The following is an 18701-nucleotide window of genomic DNA, read 5'->3' as shown; positions in this document are numbered from 1 at the left end:
TTTAAATCAAGCATGGTAATTGTGTTATTCAAATCCTCTAATCCCTTAAAGATTTTTTTGGTCTCTTTGATCTATGTATTAGTTTCCTGTGACTGCTGTAACAAATTAGCACAAAGGTGGTGGTTTTAAACAACAGAAACTATTCTCTCACAGTTCTGGACGCTAGAAGTCTGAAATCAAGGCACTGGCAGGGTTGTCCACTCTCTGGAGGGTCTAGGGGAGAATCCATTCTTTGCTTCGTCCAACTTCGTGTGGCTGTTGGCATTTGGGGTGGGAGTGTGGCTACACTGCTCCAATACCTGTCTCTGGAGTCACATTGCCTCCTCTTCTGTGTCTCTTCTGTCTCGAATCTCCCCCCTTTCTCTAATGAGGACACTTGTCACTGGTTTTATGGCCTACCTGGATAATCTAGGAAGATCTCATCTCAAGATCTTTAACTTAATTACATCTGCAAAGACCCTGTTTCCAAATAAAGTAACATTCACAGGTTCCAGGGATTAAGACATGAATAGACATTTCTTTTTTGGGAGCTACTATTCAACCCACTGCAACCTATTAGAGATGTGAAAATCACCTACTCTGATGATAGATTTCTCTTCCTTCTTGTACTTCTGTCAACTCTTGCTTCATATTGTTCATGAACATGTTATTAGCCACAGATTTGACTCTCAGATCTTCCTTGTGTATTGAGTCTTTTACTATGTGGAGACCTCTCTTTATCTTGTTACACATAACAGCACTCAACCACCTAGAACATCTATTGATGACAAACTATCAGTTGTTTGTCTGAAAAACATTATAATTTGTCTTTCCTTTTCTTGCTAGGCATAGAATTCTAAGGTTACCTTTTCCCCCCTCAGCATTTCACTCAATTGTCTTTTACTTGAGAAAACCTTTTCTTCTTTTTTTTTTCATATCCCCCAAATATCCCAAGGCCAGATAATTAGTATAGTTCCAGGCCCAGAGAATTAAAGACGTGTGCTGAGTCCAAAAATTACATGCCATTAATTAATATGAGGGAACACTGTCTGAAATTGTATCATATTAACTGATCGGTAAAAACGGTTCATTCAGTGCACAGTTACGTTGAGAAAACGTGTAGAGAAGCTGAAGCAAATGTGGACAACGAAGTATACCAGAGACAATTTCCCAGTGGCTTAAGTGATTTTTTTACTTCACTTCACACTAATTACGTATCTGTGGAAATAAAGATTCATTATCTCTGGCTTAAATGTAATAAATGGTTTTTCTAGACAACTTTGTTATCACCAGTTGCTAGAATGAGCTCCACAATAAACAATTATACATTCTCATAGAAAATACTGCTGTTACTATAATTTGAGAATGTAGAGGGCCAAAGAAATTATAATAGCCACACATTCTTCCTTCTTTGTCCCTCAAGACTCTAATACATAATCTCCAATTCGTAGTTAGCTTTGTGAAACAGCACACGGCGCATGGCATTTTTAAGTGTAAAATTTCTGGCCTCAGTGTATGGAGAAGTTAAGGAACTTAAAAAAAAAATCCCTGAATAGCTCAAACACATGTATTATTTTAGCTACCATGATATTTCGGTGGTTATTCTCGATTCTGAGGGTTTAGGTTGTGTGGGCTGAGGCCAGCATGCAGTCCCTTCAAGGGCCACCCAGGGCGGTCCCACCCGTTCGTAATGTGCGGCGCGGAGCCTCTAGTGGCCCCCTAGCTCCGTCGCCAAAGGCCGAGGCTGAGAGGCCCTTTGCGATGCTAAGGCCGGGTAAATTGGGCGAGCTCGAGAAAAACACCGCAGCGAGACAGGGAGCCTGGGTCACACCGACCGCGCGCTGGGCTTTGGGAGCATCTTCAGTAGCCCCGTCCGCTCCTCGTCGTCTTGGTAACCGAACTGAGAACGCGCGTGCGCAGCCAAACTCCCTTATCACGTGAGGCCGGGCTGGGGGCGGGGCCGACGAAAGCTGCTCGGGACGCCAGCCCAGTCCCTCTCAGGCCGGGGCCAGCCGAGGCGGGGCGAACTTCTGCTCTACTGCGTCGGGGTGGCTCACAGCTCCCGCCCCTTTTCGCTTAGCTTTCCCGCGGCTGATTCCCCGCACCACGTGCCCTCCTGGCCGCTCCCCCAGCTGCCCTTTACAAGTGCCTGTTGGAAGCTGCTGTAAAATGTCGTGAGGGGCGCTGCGGCTTTACGGCTGCCTCTCCCAGACCCGAGCCCGGGAGCGCCCACCGCCGTAAGCCTATCTCTGAGAGTCGGCCTTGCGGAGAGTGAGAGACCCGGCACTTCGCTGCCCTCCCCGCCGCGCCCGTTCCGGCCTTCGGCGATGTGAGCTCGAGGAGGCTGCGGTGCCCCCCGGCCCGGGGTTGAGACGGGCAGCAGGTGCTTGTGAGGCGGGCGGGTGCTGGGGGCCTGCAGGATGGAGGAAAGCATGGAAGAGGAGGAGGGGGGCAGCTACGAGGCGATGATGGACGACCAGAACCACAACAACTGGGAGGCCGCCGTGGACAGCTTCCGGCAGCCCCCGCCACCTCCGCCGCCCCCCTCTTCGATCCCGGCCCCTGCCCGAGAGCCTCCGGGGGGTCAGCTGCTGGCAATGCCTGCGGTCTCCGTGGACAGGAAGGGCCCCAAGGAGGGGCTCCCGATGGGGCCGCCACCACCGCCGGAGGCCAATGGTGTGATCATGATGTTGAAGAGCTGCGACGCGGCCGCCGCCGTGGCCAAGGCGGCCCCCGCCCCCACCCCCAGCTCCACCATCAACATCAACACCTCCACCTCCAAGTTCTGTGAGTCCAGCCTTTCCCCAGCAGCCTTGGCTTTTCTCCTCCCAACCCGGACGCCGAATCCACCCTTGTCGGCCAGCCCCGCTCCCTTTGTTTCAGGCCTGGGTCTCCCCTTCCCTCCCCGCCTCCCTCCCCCGCCTCGTTTGGTGTCTGCGGCCAGCGCCGGAGCGGCCCTGGCTTCTTGTATTACCTGGCCCAGAGGAGCAGCCTGGTTGCGCACACAGCCCCAAGTTCTCCCACAAACGCGATCCGTATCACAACTGGCTATCTCTCAACCCTTGGAAGCTCTTTTCTTCTCCGTTCCCCCTTAAAGTTTAACCCTCCAACGTGAAGGGAAAATAAGGCTGCCTGAGTTTCGTTTGGGAGAGGCCTTCAGTGTTTTTTTACAGTTAGAGAAAAAAAGAAATCTGGCAGCTTGTGTTCTTGTTCCCTTAGCCAGTCTGCGTTAAACAAGTCAGGAATTAGAAAGTTGACCTATATCTACACTTGGTTCTTTCCCTTCTCCAGTGTACGCCTTCTGCATCCTGACAGGGAGATACGTTAACCTTCCTAACACCAGTACAGTGGGAGCTGCGACATCCGTTTTGAAGCTAATAATGTGTAAAATTACTTTTCGAAGCCTACACTCGTAAGAATAAGCCATTCCATATGTGTCCAAATCCAAGGTTCTGTTGAATGTTGAATTTCATGTTAGTGATCTGCCTTAAAGCATTCAGTGGCAGGCAGAAAGATTTAAGATCAAAATCTGTTTTGTAACTGAAACTGTTCCCATCCAGGATGTATGCTTCCACAGGGGAAAAAAGTGCTTTTGCTTTAAGTGGGTTTTTGGGGGGCTGGTGGTGGTGAAAATTGACCGTCACAGCCAGATTTTTCTCTCCTATTAATAACTGCAAGTTTTTGAATGGCATCTGGTAAAGCAACTGGAGATTTCATTTCTAGTTACTAATTTTATCAAGCTGTGCCAGTAATTGTCCAATTAGCTGTGCAGAGAAAATATTTCCCTTGGTTCATATACGTAGTCATAGCTTTACAAAAGTTTTTTTGGGGGGGAACAAGCACATAACCTTACTTGTTTCAAGATTCTGCTTTAGTCAGAGACATTCATATGTGGGTATGGTTGGTGAGAATTGTGTGGGTTTTTTTCCCTATTTTGCATATATGAGAATAATGTTTATATTGTGTGTGTTTTGAAGTCTACTTAGTGAAACCAAACATGAGATGGAGTGGCAGGGTGACTTCTCTAAATGCTGAAGGAAGCTTGCTTTAGTGCTTCAACAAAGTTCATTTGAAGAGTTCAGAAAGATAGCATACAGATAAGAGCAGAAATCAGTAAAATTAGGAACAAAAGAAAGATTTGCCAAACTAAAAGATTGTTTTATGAAGATTAATAAGCTGAACAGACCTCTGATTAAAAAAAGATGCAAATAAAATAAGTGATAAATGGGAAGTAACTACAAACGTGATATGTTTAAAAAAGAATTTTATGAATTGCTATAGATTTATAAATTTGAAAACGCAGAGGAAATGTATAAATTCTTGGGAAACTACAAACTATGAAAGTTGGTATCAGAAGAAATAGTTTAAGCTGACTAATAAATATTTAACAAACTGAAATAGTAAAACCTCCCCTTTCAAAAACTCTGGATGGAGATAATCTTACGAGTTGCAGTGAACTTTTAAATAATCGTTCCTTTTTACAAGTTGTTTTGGGAAATAGGGAACGAAAAAAGAGAGATCCCAAGCTCTTTTTCTGAAGTTATTGAAATCTTGATTCCAAAACTAGGTAAGATCAATATGAGAAAATAACACGTTTCAGTTATTAACATAAATATAAATATCCTACACAAAATACTAGCTCATCAAATGCAACAGTGTGTTAAAAGAATCATAATCTGTAGAGCTTCTTTTAGGAATGTAAATGTGGTTTATCATCTGTTTATCTGTTAATGTAATTTATCTCATTAATAGACTCAAGGAGAAAAATTATCATTTTGATATCATAAAATCATTTGATAAGATCCAGCACCCGTGTATGATAAAAGCTCTTTTCTTTTTTCTGGGGAAGGGGGTGCAGTTAAATTTGTTTGTTTGTGGAGGTACTGGGTACTAGGACCTCATGCATGTTAAGCATGTGCTCTACCACTGAGCTATATACCCTCCCCCCTGATAAAAACTCTTAGCAAGCTTGGAATACAAGAAAACTAGATAATAGTCACTACCAAAAATCTACAGCAAATAGTAATACCTAACAGATACATCTTAGATACATTTATTTTAAGATTAGGAACATGATAAGGGTGCTCTCTATCTCTGTTACTGTTTAACATGACTGACACTCCAGAGGGAAAATATAAAAAGTATAAGGACAGAAGGGAAAGTAATAAAACTCATTATTTGCAGATAATATCACTTACCTAGAAGAACAATGAGAAGAGAGAAACTACTAGCACTAGTTAAGAGTTTAGCAGAGTTACTGGATTTAAGATACAAAAATTAGTGGCATTTGCTACACTAAGCAATAACCAGCTAATAAAGGTAATCAACAGTAAGTATTGTATACATTAATAGCAACAAAACTATAGTCTCTAGGAATTAACCTGAGAATACATAAGATCTTTAAGGAGAAAATTTAAATAAGGAGCTAGAAGTAAATGGGATATAAGATTACTTATTGTCATAAGGATGTCAGTTTTCTCCATTTTAATCCATAAATTTGACTAAACTGCCATCAAAATTCCAGTTGGTTTGTCCGACAAACTCAGTAACTGAGATCTAAAATGTATATGACAGGTGGGATAAAGTCTGTGAATAGCTAAATCAGTCTTAAAGATTTGCTTCGGTGGGGAGTTGCTTATCAGAAGTTAAGATACTGTTTCAAGACTATAGTAATAAAACTAGTGTAAGTGCAAGAACATAAAAATAGTCTGAGGGGAACAAATTGGAGAGCAGAGACTTACTATCTATATATATATATATGTTCAGGAATTTAAGATAAAGGTGGCATCATAAATCACCAGAGAAAAGGTCGTGTTGCTGGGAAGAGTGGCTCTGTATGGAGAAAAAACAAGCAGTACCACAGGTAGGATGAACTATGGCTAATTAAAGATCTAAATATGAAAGGAGAAGTTATAAGATTAATGGAAGACAATGTTGAAGAAGCTCTTTACTTCTTAAAGCTCCTAAAACTATAAAGGTGAAAAAGTAATGACTTAGATAAAAACTGAAGATTTTTTTTTTAGCAAAAGACAGATAAAAGAATTAGAGAAGATACTTATCGTGCCTAAAATTGCCAGAGATTTGGCCTTGAATTTATTTTTCTGTCTGCAAAGTATTTTACCCTCATTTTCTAAAGATATTTTTGCTGGATATAGAATTCTAGATTGACAGTATTGTTTTATTTTTGTTTTTCCTTTAAATGTTTTAAAGATGTCTTTCCGTGTCTTCTGCCCTCCATTATTCTTATAAATAAATGTTTGAATATTCTTATATTTATTCCTCTCCTATATCATGTGTCCTTTTTTTCTGGCTGGTTTTAAGATTTTCACTATATCTTTCACTAAATCAAATTTAATTTGACTGTGATGTTCCTTACAGTAGGGTTTTCTTTATGCTTACTCTTTTCAGTGTTCTTTGAGCTTCTTGGATTTGTGGGGTTCTAGAATTTGTCATATTTGGAACATTATCATTCGTTATGTATTTTTTCAGAATTACTGCCCCATACCTGCCATTACACATGCATTTAGCCATTTGTTATTGTACACTAAGTCACTGAGGCTTTGTTCATTATCTTTCTCAGCTTTTTCTCCCCCCATCCCTCTGCTTTAGTTCAGTTAGTTTCTATTGCTATGTTGTATTTGCTGTCTAACCTTTTTTTTATGGTTTGTCTCTTTTTAAGTTGAAGTACAGTTACAGTGTGTCAATTTCTTGTGTACAGCACAATGTTTCAGTCATGCATATACATACATATATTTGTTTTCATTAATCTGTTCTTAATCAGCAAGAGTTCCAGTTTTTTTAAACATAGGCTGTCACTGAGTCCAGATTTCAGTCAGTTAACTGAGCAAATTGTTATAACCACATCTAGCATCTTGAAATAGTAAAATAAATAAAGAATAATCTTCAGTAGGTGTATTTCTTTTGATAACTTATGTCTTATCTAAAGTTATGTTTGTCTTTAAAATTCTTAGTCTTCCAAGAGTCCACATAGGCACACCTCAGAGACATGGGTTCATTTCTGCACCACCACAGTAAAGCGAATGTCGCAGTAAAGCGAATCACATGAATTTTTTGGTGGTTCAATGTGTATGAAAGTTACGTCTACATTATAATGTAGTCTGTTAAGTGTGCAGTAGCATTGTGTCTAAAAAACAATGAATGTACCTTAATTTAAAAATACTTTATTGTTAAAAAATGCTAAATATCATCTGAGCCTTTAGCAAGTCAGTCTTTTTGCTGGTGGAGGGTTTGAAATATTGCAAGAACTACCAAAATTTGACAGATGCGAAGTGAGCAAATGCTGTTGGAAAAATGGTGCTGAAAGACTTGCTCGACTTGTTGCCACAAAACTTCAATTTGTTAAAAGCACAATATCTGCAAAGTGCAATAAAACAAAGCACAGTAAAACGAGGTGTGCCTGTAGTTCTTTTGGACTGTAGACTGGCTCCTGTTTGTTCACATCTGGTGCCTGTTCCCCTGGGAAATTTGATTCAGTTGGAGGTTTAGAGGCAGTGAGGGCTGCTTGAAGGTTAGGCATGAAGAGAATCTGCATTTCCTTGCAAGATTCCAGGTAACATTACGCAGGGTCTTCAGTCAAGTAGAGATTAGCCTCATATTGGGGAGGGGGAGTGCGTCTTAGGCAGGGAAGGCTCAGTGAGTTTTGTGAGATCAGGGTTCTCAGATTGATCAAACTCCACCAAACTGACCCCATTTCAGATCTCAGGGTCTTGCTGTTTCGTAATCAGTGCCCTAACTTTCACTTAAGCCATCTCTCTAGGCTTTGACTTATTTTTGTATGGTAATTCTGTAACTTGCAGGATCATTTGGTTTCTAATTCTTGGCTGTATCAACCCTGGGACTATAAGAAGTAAGCGGTTCTTTTTTGCAGCCATGGATGCTGTTGGGTCCTCTGTTCATTGAGCTAATCATTTTCTTAAAGCTTTGACCTGTCATGAGAATCAGACCACTCCACAGCCCTTGCCTTTCTCATTTCTGTCTTAACTTCCATAGCAGTCTGCATGTTTTCTTCAAGAAGAACTTTATTCCAGGTATTGACAGGTGATGTTGAAGTAATTCTTTGCTGCTACATGCTAGGTGCTGTTAGTATCATGTTATCTAATGGTGGCAATGAAATCATTGCCTTTAAATCCAACTAGATTGGAAAACCAAAGCCAGCTTCCTAGGTTTTAAGAATCTGTCACTGTAACTACTCTGGTACCGAAGACTTTACCAGTCACAGTTCAGTGCAAGAAAACACTCTAGGTGTCTAAAGCAACAGGAGATGTAACAGCACGAGTTAGGTCCTTTGTAAATTGTTGGAAAGGTTGGAGGTATAGAGGTCAGTGAGGCTGCTGCACTAAAGCTGTATGCCAGAGGGCAGGCTGCTGCCCCTGCCGCCACCACCACCATTCTTACATCATCACGGCTGCCTCCCTCATCCTTGAAGTTGGTGATCAGACACTGGAACTTGGAGTTTGGCTGCCACAGACTCACGTCTCTTGCCTTACTTGCCAGAACCACCCACAGCAATAATCTGTCCTTGGCCTTCCTAATCTCATTCAAATGTATCTCGTTGATGGAATGCAATTTGGGAAGTGTGATTATTTATTTCAGTTTTCCATTGTACATTAGTCAGCTTCCTATCATAATAACCCCCACATTTCAGGAGCTCATGGAACAACAAAGGCTTATTTCTTGCTCACGTTGTATTAGTGGCCGACAGTTGGCTATGGCTCTTCACAGGCCATCGTGTTCTGAAGAGCAGCTCTTTCCTGGGTCCTGTCACGCCTGGCAGAGGCAGAAGAGAGTGGACAGCAACACACAGATGTAGCTCAGACGTGGCACATGTCACATCTGTTTATATTCCAGATATATTAAATAGAATAGAGCGGTTCCTTGTCTGCATGTGATGGGAGCAGGTGGGACTGGAGTGTGAGGATAAAAGGCAGTGTATGGATAGATGGAAAGAGGGAGGTGGGGGAATCTTGCATTAACTCATGATACTGTGCCATGATCTTAGAATTATGACCCAGTGCACCAAAAGCTTCTCCAGATGAACAAAAGCTCCACAGTACTTTTAATTGAACTGAGTGAAATTATTCCATTTTTAAGTTAATGATTCAAAAGTGTGTTAAAATTTTCAATTCAGTGAAAGTGTTAACTGATTTTAGTAAATTCTAAATAAAGTTGCTCTTTACTTGGTCAGGTCCTGTCTGCCAGTTTCCAGATTGTTTTGTCAGTGGATCAGTTAATGTATTCAGGTCTTAAAATAGGCACTGTTTGCAGCATCTGTTGTGGTTATTTGGTATCTTCCTGCCTTCCAGCTTAGTGGAGTTGTGCTGCAGCAAGCATCACTCTGATAGTGATTGTCCGAATTTTAGGAACTCGTTGGAGATCTTGTCTTGTCGTTTTTTTGCCATGTATTGGACAAAGTGGCGTTGATGAAACTGTAAGATAAAGCCATTGTAATGCTTATGTGAGGCCCAGGCCCAAATCCTTAAAGAAAAATGCTGTTTACTTCTTTAAATTGTAACTCTGTAAGCTGTAGACCATATGTAATTACATTGTAATCTGTTAAGTGCTATATAAAAAATTATTGTTGATATCCTTTTGTAATATGTCTTCGCAGGGCAAACTGGCCTTCCTTTTTTTTTTTTTTTTACTTTTGTAGTCATTTGTCTGTTAACCTCTATACATGGAGTTATAGGTATGTAATTTATATTTGCAGGCTTGCCAACTAGAATGGCATTTTATTCAGCAAATATTTACTTACTGCCTTCTGTATGCTAAGGTAATATTTTAGCCTCTGGTGTTGAATGAGACAGTTCAGTGTGGGAGTTGATGGACTGATGATGATACATTATGATTAAATGCTATAGTAAAGTTATGTGTATATGCATGGTAGTGTAGAGGAAAAATAATCTTTGAAATGAATGAAAGTTAGTTTGTCAGGAGGCTCGAGGTGGCAGGGTTGGGCTTGATGACACCTTTGCACAGGGGGAGGCCTGTGCCAAAGACTCACAAGTTGAAATTACTGTTGGAACATGAGGTGTGAGGAGGGAGTGGCACAAACCAAACCTAGGTAGAAAGGCCTAGATGTGAGGGGCATGCCTCGCTAGAGGTTGGATTTTCTTTTACAGGAACAGGAGCTACTGAAGGATGTTAAGGGAGCCAGCTCAGTAAAATTTGTCTTAGTGTGTTAATTTAGATGAGAAAAGAGAGAATGGAAGCATAGAGACTGGTTGGGGATTGTAATTATTGTCGTCTAGGCAAGAGGTGACAGCCTGAACAAATAAAGCATTGGAAGAGAGTTGTCAGATTTTGGAAATATTTGTGACTTCAGTCTATAAAATTTGGGGGTGAACAAGGGAAAATACGGATATGGGGGCAATATGGGTGGTAGGGGTGTGTGTGTGTGTGTGTGTGTGTGTGTGTGTGTGTGCGCGCGCGCGCGTGCACACATGCACCTGTCTGTCTCTTTTTTAAGTTATCTATGGTACATTTGGATAGAGAGGTCTGGTAGGCAGTTGGCAAACTGAGCTTTCTCATTTTCTGTGCCTTAGAATATTGGAAGTATTGAAACAAAAATTTATTTTCACCAGATTTGTTTTTCCCTTTCTGAGAATTTGAGATTCACCAAACTCTTTGGCCTTAAAACAACACAGAACTTTTCTCTTACACAGGTTTATAATTAAAAAACTCAAACTGTATGAAATATGTTGAATCTTTAATTCACTGATAATGAAAACCAGTGGTTCCCTCTCCTGTTCCTTCCCATTCCTAGACCTGTAACGCAGAGTCAATTATTTTTAATTCATTTGGTTGTTTCTTCTGGTTTTTATCCACATATTTCGATGTGTTAATATTGTTACTGATGAATTAATCACTTTTGTATTATCTGTTGACTTTGTTACTAACTTGAAGTTTTAGTTTTCTTCTACCTCTATGCACCTTACCTCTTTAATTCTCTTAATACTGCAATTTTTGGTTCAGTAATAAATTGTACGTACATTATGACTATGTAAACATTTACTGAAGGGCCAGGAGTGTACTCAGATTACATTTCTTTCACAGAGAACTTTGGTATGAAGTTGCCTTGTTTATACTTGCATGGTTTTAAAAAAATTATTCTTAAAGCTTTTCAACATCCTTATCAGATTCACTGTATACAAACTGTCCCCATACAAAGTCATTACAGTATTATTGACCATGTATCTTATGCTGGATATTACATCCCTCTGGCATTGTTTTCAGTTGATCAGCTTGTAAGTTTGAATGTGTTCTAATAACCCTACACTTTTACTGCCCCCATCATGTTCAATGTCATTGTTTCCATTTTTTGTTTTGTTTTGTTTTGTATATCCCTTAACTACTTTCTGTGGATATAGATGATTTTTACTATAAACTCTTTTAACCTTCCTACTGGCTTTTGTCTTTTAATCTTCCTCCTGGCTTTGTAAGTGGTTGGTCTACTACCTTTACTGTATGTTTGCCTTTGCTAGTGAGACTGTTCCTCTCAAAGTTTTCATACTTTGAGTTGTGGCCTTTTCTTGTTAGAGAAGCCCCTTTGACATTTCTTGTAAAGCTGGTTTAGTGGTGCTGAACTCTTACGCTTTTGCTTGTCTATAAAACTCTTTATTTCTCTTTCAAATCTGAATAACCTTGTGTAGAATATTTTTGGTTGTAGGTTTTTTCTTTCATCACTTTGAAAATCATGCCATTCCTTTCCATGCTGCAAAGTTTCTGCTAAAAAGTCATCTGAGAGTCTTATGAGAGTTCCCTTGTGTGTAAGCAGTTGCTTTTCTCTTGCTGCTTTTAATTTTCTCTTCATCTTTAATTTTGCCATTTTAATATGTGTCTTAGTGTGGACCTTTTGCACCCATGCTAATTTTGTTTGGGACTCTGTGCTTCCTGGACTCAGATGTCTGTTTCCTTCCCCAGGTTAAGGAAGTTTTCAGCCATTATTATTTTTTTAAATGTTATTAATTTATTGTTGTATTATTTGATAATTCTATTTTGTTGGGGGTGGGGGAGAGATAATTAGGTTTATTTATTTTTAGAGGAGGTACTGGGGATTAAATCCAGGACCTCGTGCATGCTGAGCATGCACTCCTTACCACTTGAGGTATACCCTCTCCCATTATTTAAGTAAGCTCTCTGCCCTCTTCTCTCTTCTTCTGGGACTCCTGTAAAGTTAGTACATTTGCTGTTGTACCAGAGGTCTCTTAAACTATCATCGTTTAAAAAAGTTATTTTTTCCTTTTTCCTGTTCAGCTTGGGTGATTTCTACTACTCTTCCAAAGTACTACTCTGTATCATCTAATATTCTAGTGTATCTTTAACTGTAGTTATCGTATTCTTCATCTCAGGATTTTCTAGCTTTACTGAAGTTCTCACCGTGTTCATCCATACTTCTCCCAGGTTAGGTGAGCATCTTTATGATCATTACCTTGAACTCTTCATTGAGTAGCTTGCCGGTCTATACTTCATTTAGTCCTTTTTCTGAGCTTTTTATCTTGTTTCTTTGTTTGGAACATGTTCTTCTGTCTTCTCATTTTGCCCAATTCTCTGTGTTTATTTGTCTGTGTTAGGTAGATTGGTTACATTTCCCAGTCTTGGAGAAGTGACCTTTGTAGGAGACATCCTATGGGGCCCACCAGCACGCTCCCTTCTGGTCATCAGAACAATATGCTCTAGGGGTGCCTCATTTGTGGGCTGTGTGCACCCTTCTGTTTGGCAGGACTGCTGCTGTGGGTGGGCACCGAGGCAGGCTGGCCCCCTGCCTGGTTGGCTGCTAGGCCTTGCCTCATGTGGTGGCTGTGGGGCTGCTGGAGAGTAGAGTAGGCTTCCCACTGCTCTCTGCCTGGCCTGGGTGGGAGGGCTTGGGACTTGCTCCTTGGGGAGAACTCCTGTGATTGTGATGTTCCTCCCATTGGTGGAGTCCCTGACCTGGGGGTGTGGGTCCTGACTATACTGTGTCTCCATCTCTCCTACTCAGCTTATTGTGGTTCCTTTTTTATGTCTTTAGTGGTGGAATATCTTTTCTGCTAGTTTTTAGGCCGTTGTCACAGATGGTTGCTCTGTAAGTAGCTGTAATTTTGGTGTATCCGTGGGAGGAGGGGTGAGTTCAGGGTTTTTGTACTCCACCGTCTTGTCCACATCATTTCATGTCTTCCTTTTTATTGGTGTATTCTGTGTGTGTGTGTGTCTGTAGAACATATCTTCTAACAGCCTCTTGAGAAAATATGTATGGATAATAGTTTCAGGTCTTGAATATACAAAAATGCTGGTTTCACACTTGATTGACAGTTTGGGTGTAGAATTCTTATCTAAATAAATTTTACAGTCTTGCTTCATTGACTTTAAGCTTGCAGTATTACAATGGACAATTTAGGTACCATTTTTAATTCTTATTTTTCATGTGGCCTTTTTTCCCTTGAAGAAATTATTGGGATATTTTCTTAGATTAATGAGTCACTGTTTTTCTCCCTTTACAGTTTTTTCTATTCTTTTTCTTTAAATCGTTGGTAGTCAGATGTTGAATTTCCTGCTTTGATCTTCTAAGTCTGTTAACTATTTTATGTTATAGTCTGTTTCTCTTAATTTTCTGGGATTTTCTTGATGTTTTCTTCTTTTTTCCTTGGATTTTTAACAGTGGCTGTATTTTTAATTTTAAGAGCAATTTGGACTGCTTTTTTTCATGACTTTTGAATTTTTATTTTCTCCAAGCATAGTAATTAAAGGTTTTCTAAAAAGTTTTATTTTATTCTCTTAATTATCTTTGCTTTTATCTTTGCAATTTTTGTTTATTTTGATCTCATGTCTGAGACTGCGAATCTTGGTGATCCTTAACTGCCTATTCATATTTAAAAATGAAAAAGGCTGATTGGTAGTTCTGTTTTCAAGGGACCTTGCCAAGTGCAAGTATTGGGCTTCACTTCAGGCTAATTGGATGCAGAGCTGCTGTTTTCCTGGGGAACTGCCAAATAGTACCTGAACATTTTTTCTCTGAAACTGTTAAGTTTCTCTAGGGAAGGATCTCCCATTCTGAGAGAATGGTGGGGGTGGGTAGGTGGTACAGGAAGTAAAGACATTTCCCCTGGCCCATGACATTGTAGAATTAAAGAGAAGGAGCATGGTTAGATGTTCGATCATTTCTTATTTTGACTTTTACTGAAATCTGCCAGCCCTGTGCTTCACACACCCACCTACCCACCTTGTCTCTGTGTCTTGGAGTCCCAAGCTTTTATCTTTCAGTTTCTGTGCAGAATAACCCCCTCTCTTCCCTTTTTTACTAGTTAGTCTCCAGACCTGTAATCAGTTTTCACCCTTCCCACACCACCCACCAACTCTCTGCCTCTAACCGTGACTCATTGTATGTCCTGTCCTCAGGTCCTGAACTTCTCAGGATCCTGCAGGGCAAGATTAAATCACCTGTTGGTGTGTTTCCACCTCAGCCCACACTGCCTTGTGCTACTACTTCAGAGTTATTTCCTGGTCTTAATGCCATGGAGAGGTTGACTTGTTTAAACCTTGCAGGAAATCAGAATTTAAAAACTATGTGCCTATGTAATCTCAATCAGATACTTTCTGTTTGAATATTGTGAGATTTGGGGTAAGTTGGAGCTGGAGCCATAATGGATGTTTTGATAGCACTTGACTTTTTCATATATGTACTTTCATAACATGTTCATTTTGGGAACTGGGTCACAGGCTCAAGTGTGGTGTTGTAATTGTAGAATAACGTGCGGTAACTATCGTAAAGTGATCTGGATTTCGATCTTGCTGGTAGCCACTGCAGCTACTTTTTTGTTTTTTAAAATAGTAGTGATGAGGGAAGTTTCTAATATTAAGTTATTTTTCCTCAAATTGAGAAATGTGTGGATTTCTAAGAAGTAAGACAATAATCAAATGTGTTCTCTGTACAAGTTTTACAGTTGTTTGGGGAAAGAAACATGTCATTTGAAGCAAGGCAAATCAGGTTATAACATAATATGTGAAACTGTATAAGCCTTATCTGGACCAAAATGTTATCTAGTTATTTGTTTATAGGAATGCAGCTTAATGTTTACATGGATGTAACTACATCACAGAGAATGACTTCTTAATGATCACGGTTGACATTTTATATTGTCCATAGTGTTTAAACTGAATTATGCAAACCACAAACTCTAAACCTTAGAAGCTCACCGGACACATGCAACTTAGAACTTAAAACTTAGAAACTCCTCATAGGGCATGTAACTTTTAAAAGATGTTAGCTTACTTTAGAAACACTTGCTTCGTTAGAATTTAACATTAGCTATCTTCTTTTATTGGCGAATCAAAATAAACCGGAGTAGGAGGTGCAGGTTTTATTTTTTTCTTCCTAATGAGGAAAAGGATATTTAAAGGATTTGGTAACATCTTTTACTATCCCCCCTCTCCCCCAACTGGGCAGTTCTCTTAGGAGCAGCTAAGTAGTACTGTTTGCTTTGCCAGGATCAGGTTATTTTCCTTTTGAGAGAAATAAGTAACTGGGATTTTTTTTAAAAATAAAGAGTAAAACTATTGATTTATTAGGCTGCACTACCTTGTTCTGATTCTGATCCTCCTCTTCCCCTCTTACTAATCTTTTCCTTTATTCCCAAAGGCTTCTCCCATGTTTTGCAGGCCTGGTTCTTGGCCTTCAGCTCTTCTCTCTTCATTAATTGAAAGATTTCAGACATCCCCTTGTGCTGGAGGTAGAGAATATTCTACCAGGTGGTAATGTTTTGGACCACACACATTTACTAGATCGTTATTGGTAGGTGGGCACACTGTGGCAGCAAGAAGTTATTATTTTCCCCTTAGACCACATACACTGGCCAGAGTTAAAAAGAAAGCCCAGAGCTTTTTTCTGCCAGTCCATCTGTCAGATTATCTAATTGTAGTTAATTATAATTAATCAAAAAAGTCATTATGTTTGAGACATAATTTAGCCCATTAATTTTGTCTTAATCATTTTATTTCATAATTGCGAATATATTCTTAAGAAGTCAATTCTAAATGCAGGTGGCTTTTTTGCAGGGGAGAAGAGATATGGGAGAGAGGACTTTAATGAGTTTTGACATGAACACAGTTCCTAGCTGCCCTTTACATTTTTTTCTTTGCTACATTTACACCTTTATTTGACTCGCCAGTTCAAGTTGTTCACAACCAACAACCATGTGCTAGCAGTTGAGAACGGAGGAGCACCTGTGACCTTGGCGGTTCTGAGCTGAATAGTATCATTAGGCAGTGGTTCTCAAACTAGCAGTTGTAAGAATCAGCTGGAGGGCCCAGATTTCTGTATCCTGTGTCACACCCCGCCCCGCCCCCCCACCCCCTGCCCCCGCCGCCCTTTCTGCCCACCCCCCTCCCCGGCCTTTTTGCATTTACATCAAGTTAACAGGTTTCCAGGTGATGCTGATGCTGCTCTGAGTATCACATTTGAGAGCCCCTGGTAGAAGGTGATGACTGTTCTTTGCAGCAGACCAAGTATGCATTAATAATACCTGCTATAATTTCTAAATGTATCCTCCCCTTACACACAGGTAACAAGAAAAAAAGTAAAAAGGAGTATCTAGTAGGGTTTACCTGGTTTGCTTTAGCCTGTGTGAAACCAAATACACTTCAAGCTTTAATTCCAGAACAACTAATTAGTATTACGCCCGGGACGGTTTTTGTAGTAAGTATTCATTTTGACCTCCATTAAATTAGTTTAGTTCACATACGTTATTGAATCCCTACATGTGCTAGTTTGGAGTTGGGGCTCTAGCACTGAATCCCTGCTTCGGGGAGCTTGTGTCTATTCTGAGGAAGATGGATAATAAACAAATAATATGTCGTTTTGATTAGTTACTTGGATAAAAAGTATGGGAGTTGAACATACTGATTCCTGCCTGGTATGAATCACAGATCTCTGATACTTTCTCATTTATTAGCAACCTATTAATATTTCCTGAACCTTAGATACCAGCTGGTCCATGTGTTTTAGATTTTATTCCGCTTTATTTTAGTAAAGGTCAGTTGAAGTACTTTCTCAATAGGACTGAAGCTACATGAGCTTGTTATCTTGTAAAATATGAGGTTTAAGCCTTGTGGCATGATGTTTTGAGGCTAACATGAGGTTTTAAAAAATTTTTCAACTTGAATGTCTCCAGAGGGCATATGTGTTCACTAAAGTGCTCGCTGCTCTTTTTAATTCTTATACCAGTCCTGTTTTAATCATTTATGTTACTGGCCTGGGCCTTGAAGGCATTTGAGTTTATAATGCCTTTTTAAAATGGTTTATAAAATAGTGCATTATTTTTAAGCTGGAAAACCTAAATAAAATAGTTATTTAATGGTAATTTCATTTTCGTTTAGGTTCAATGCTTTGTATTTCTTTTGGTCAGTCTGAACTTTATGGGCAGAGTTGTAAGCAACTGATTACATTTCTCTAACAGAAGGATCTAGTTTTAAAATTCAAGAACACACACACACACACACACACACACACACACACACACACACTTTGTATCAAATGTTAAAAAAAACCAAACAGCTAATCTGTTTTGTTTGTTTTAAATCAGAGATTGGGTTGAGATTAGCAAGGGATTAAATATTTTATTAAAGGTTCCTGTATTGTCATTTTTTTTAACTTTTTTTTATTGAGTTACAGTCATTTTACAGTGTTGTGTCAAATCCAGCATAGAGCACAATTCCTGTATTGTCATTTTAAGTGTTGACTGCAGATTGTTACAAAAAGCCTTCCTAATCTCTGACTCAGAGTGCAGATATACTAACGAGTGCTCATTCTTCAGACCCCCTGTAGCCCCGCAGATGCTTGTGTTCTGCTTTCCTCTGCTGCTGGGGTGAAGATTGGTTGGTCTCCTGAGAAGAAAGTTACGTTTGCTAGTATTTTAGTCTGTTCATGCTGCTATAGCAGAATATCATATCATAGATGGGGTGGCTTATTTATTTCTCACAGTTCTGGAGGCTGGGAAGTCCACGATCAAGGTGCTGGCAGATTCGGAGGCTGGTGAGAGAGCCTGTTGCCTGGTTCATAAAATGCCATCTTCTTGTTGGGTCCTCTATGGCCAAAGGGGTGAGGGAGCTCTCTGGAGACACTGAATCCATTCATGAGGGCTCCGCCCCATGACCTCATCACTGCCCCAAAGCCCCACTTTCTAATGACATCGCAGTGGGGGTTGGGATTTCACCATCAGTCTTGGGGGGACACAAACATTCACTCCACGATAGCCGCATGTAAGTGAATTGGTTTCCTGTTTATTTGTTTTTTGAGCAAAATATATGTGGAAATAGATTTCTATATAGGTGGAAATAGTGTCTTTTTAGATCTGAAAATAAGATTTAAGATTTTCTACTGTGACTAATGCCTTTTTCATTTTGGCTTGAAAGTTTCTTTTCAAAGATATTTAAAAGCAGAACTTTTTTTTTTAGTGCCACATGAAAGACACCTGGGGAGGCATCAGAAATCACTGCTCTGTAGTGGGACTTCTGCAAGCCTTCATGTTTTCCTCCATCATACCTTTGACTCGGTGATTTGCAGACGTGTGAAACCTGCACTTGAGAAGCACGCATGCTCCTCAGCAGCATAGGATGTAGTTCGTTAAAAGCGGTCCAGGAGCCGATGGGATTGACATGTTCGTTCTTGGCTTTCAGTTCTCGAAGTTTTCTTTCTGAGCGTGTCAGTTCCCTTCTGTTAAGTCCCAGCTTTT

General features: G+C 40.1%; 1 protein-coding gene across 1 annotated transcript in view; it reads left to right on the top strand.

Annotated features, from left to right (window-relative positions):
• Positions 1 to 1983: 1983 nt before the first annotated feature.
• The window catches only part of CACUL1 (CDK2 associated cullin domain 1), a 55982-nt gene continuing 39264 nt past the window's right edge, over positions 1984 to 18701 (top strand). The window contains exon 1 of the mRNA XM_010998937.3: positions 1984 to 2766. Coding sequence (XP_010997239.1) covers positions 2400 to 2766 — 367 coding nt within the window. The 5' untranslated portion in view covers positions 1984 to 2399. The remainder of the gene's footprint in view (positions 2767 to 18701) is intronic.

This window comes from Camelus dromedarius, chromosome 8 (assembly GCF_036321535.1).
Source record: "Camelus dromedarius isolate mCamDro1 chromosome 8, mCamDro1.pat, whole genome shotgun sequence".
NCBI lineage: Eukaryota > Metazoa > Chordata > Mammalia > Artiodactyla > Camelidae > Camelus > Camelus dromedarius.
The sequence above is the reverse complement of the archived record's forward strand: the minus strand, read 5'-3'. Positions and strand labels throughout refer to the sequence as shown.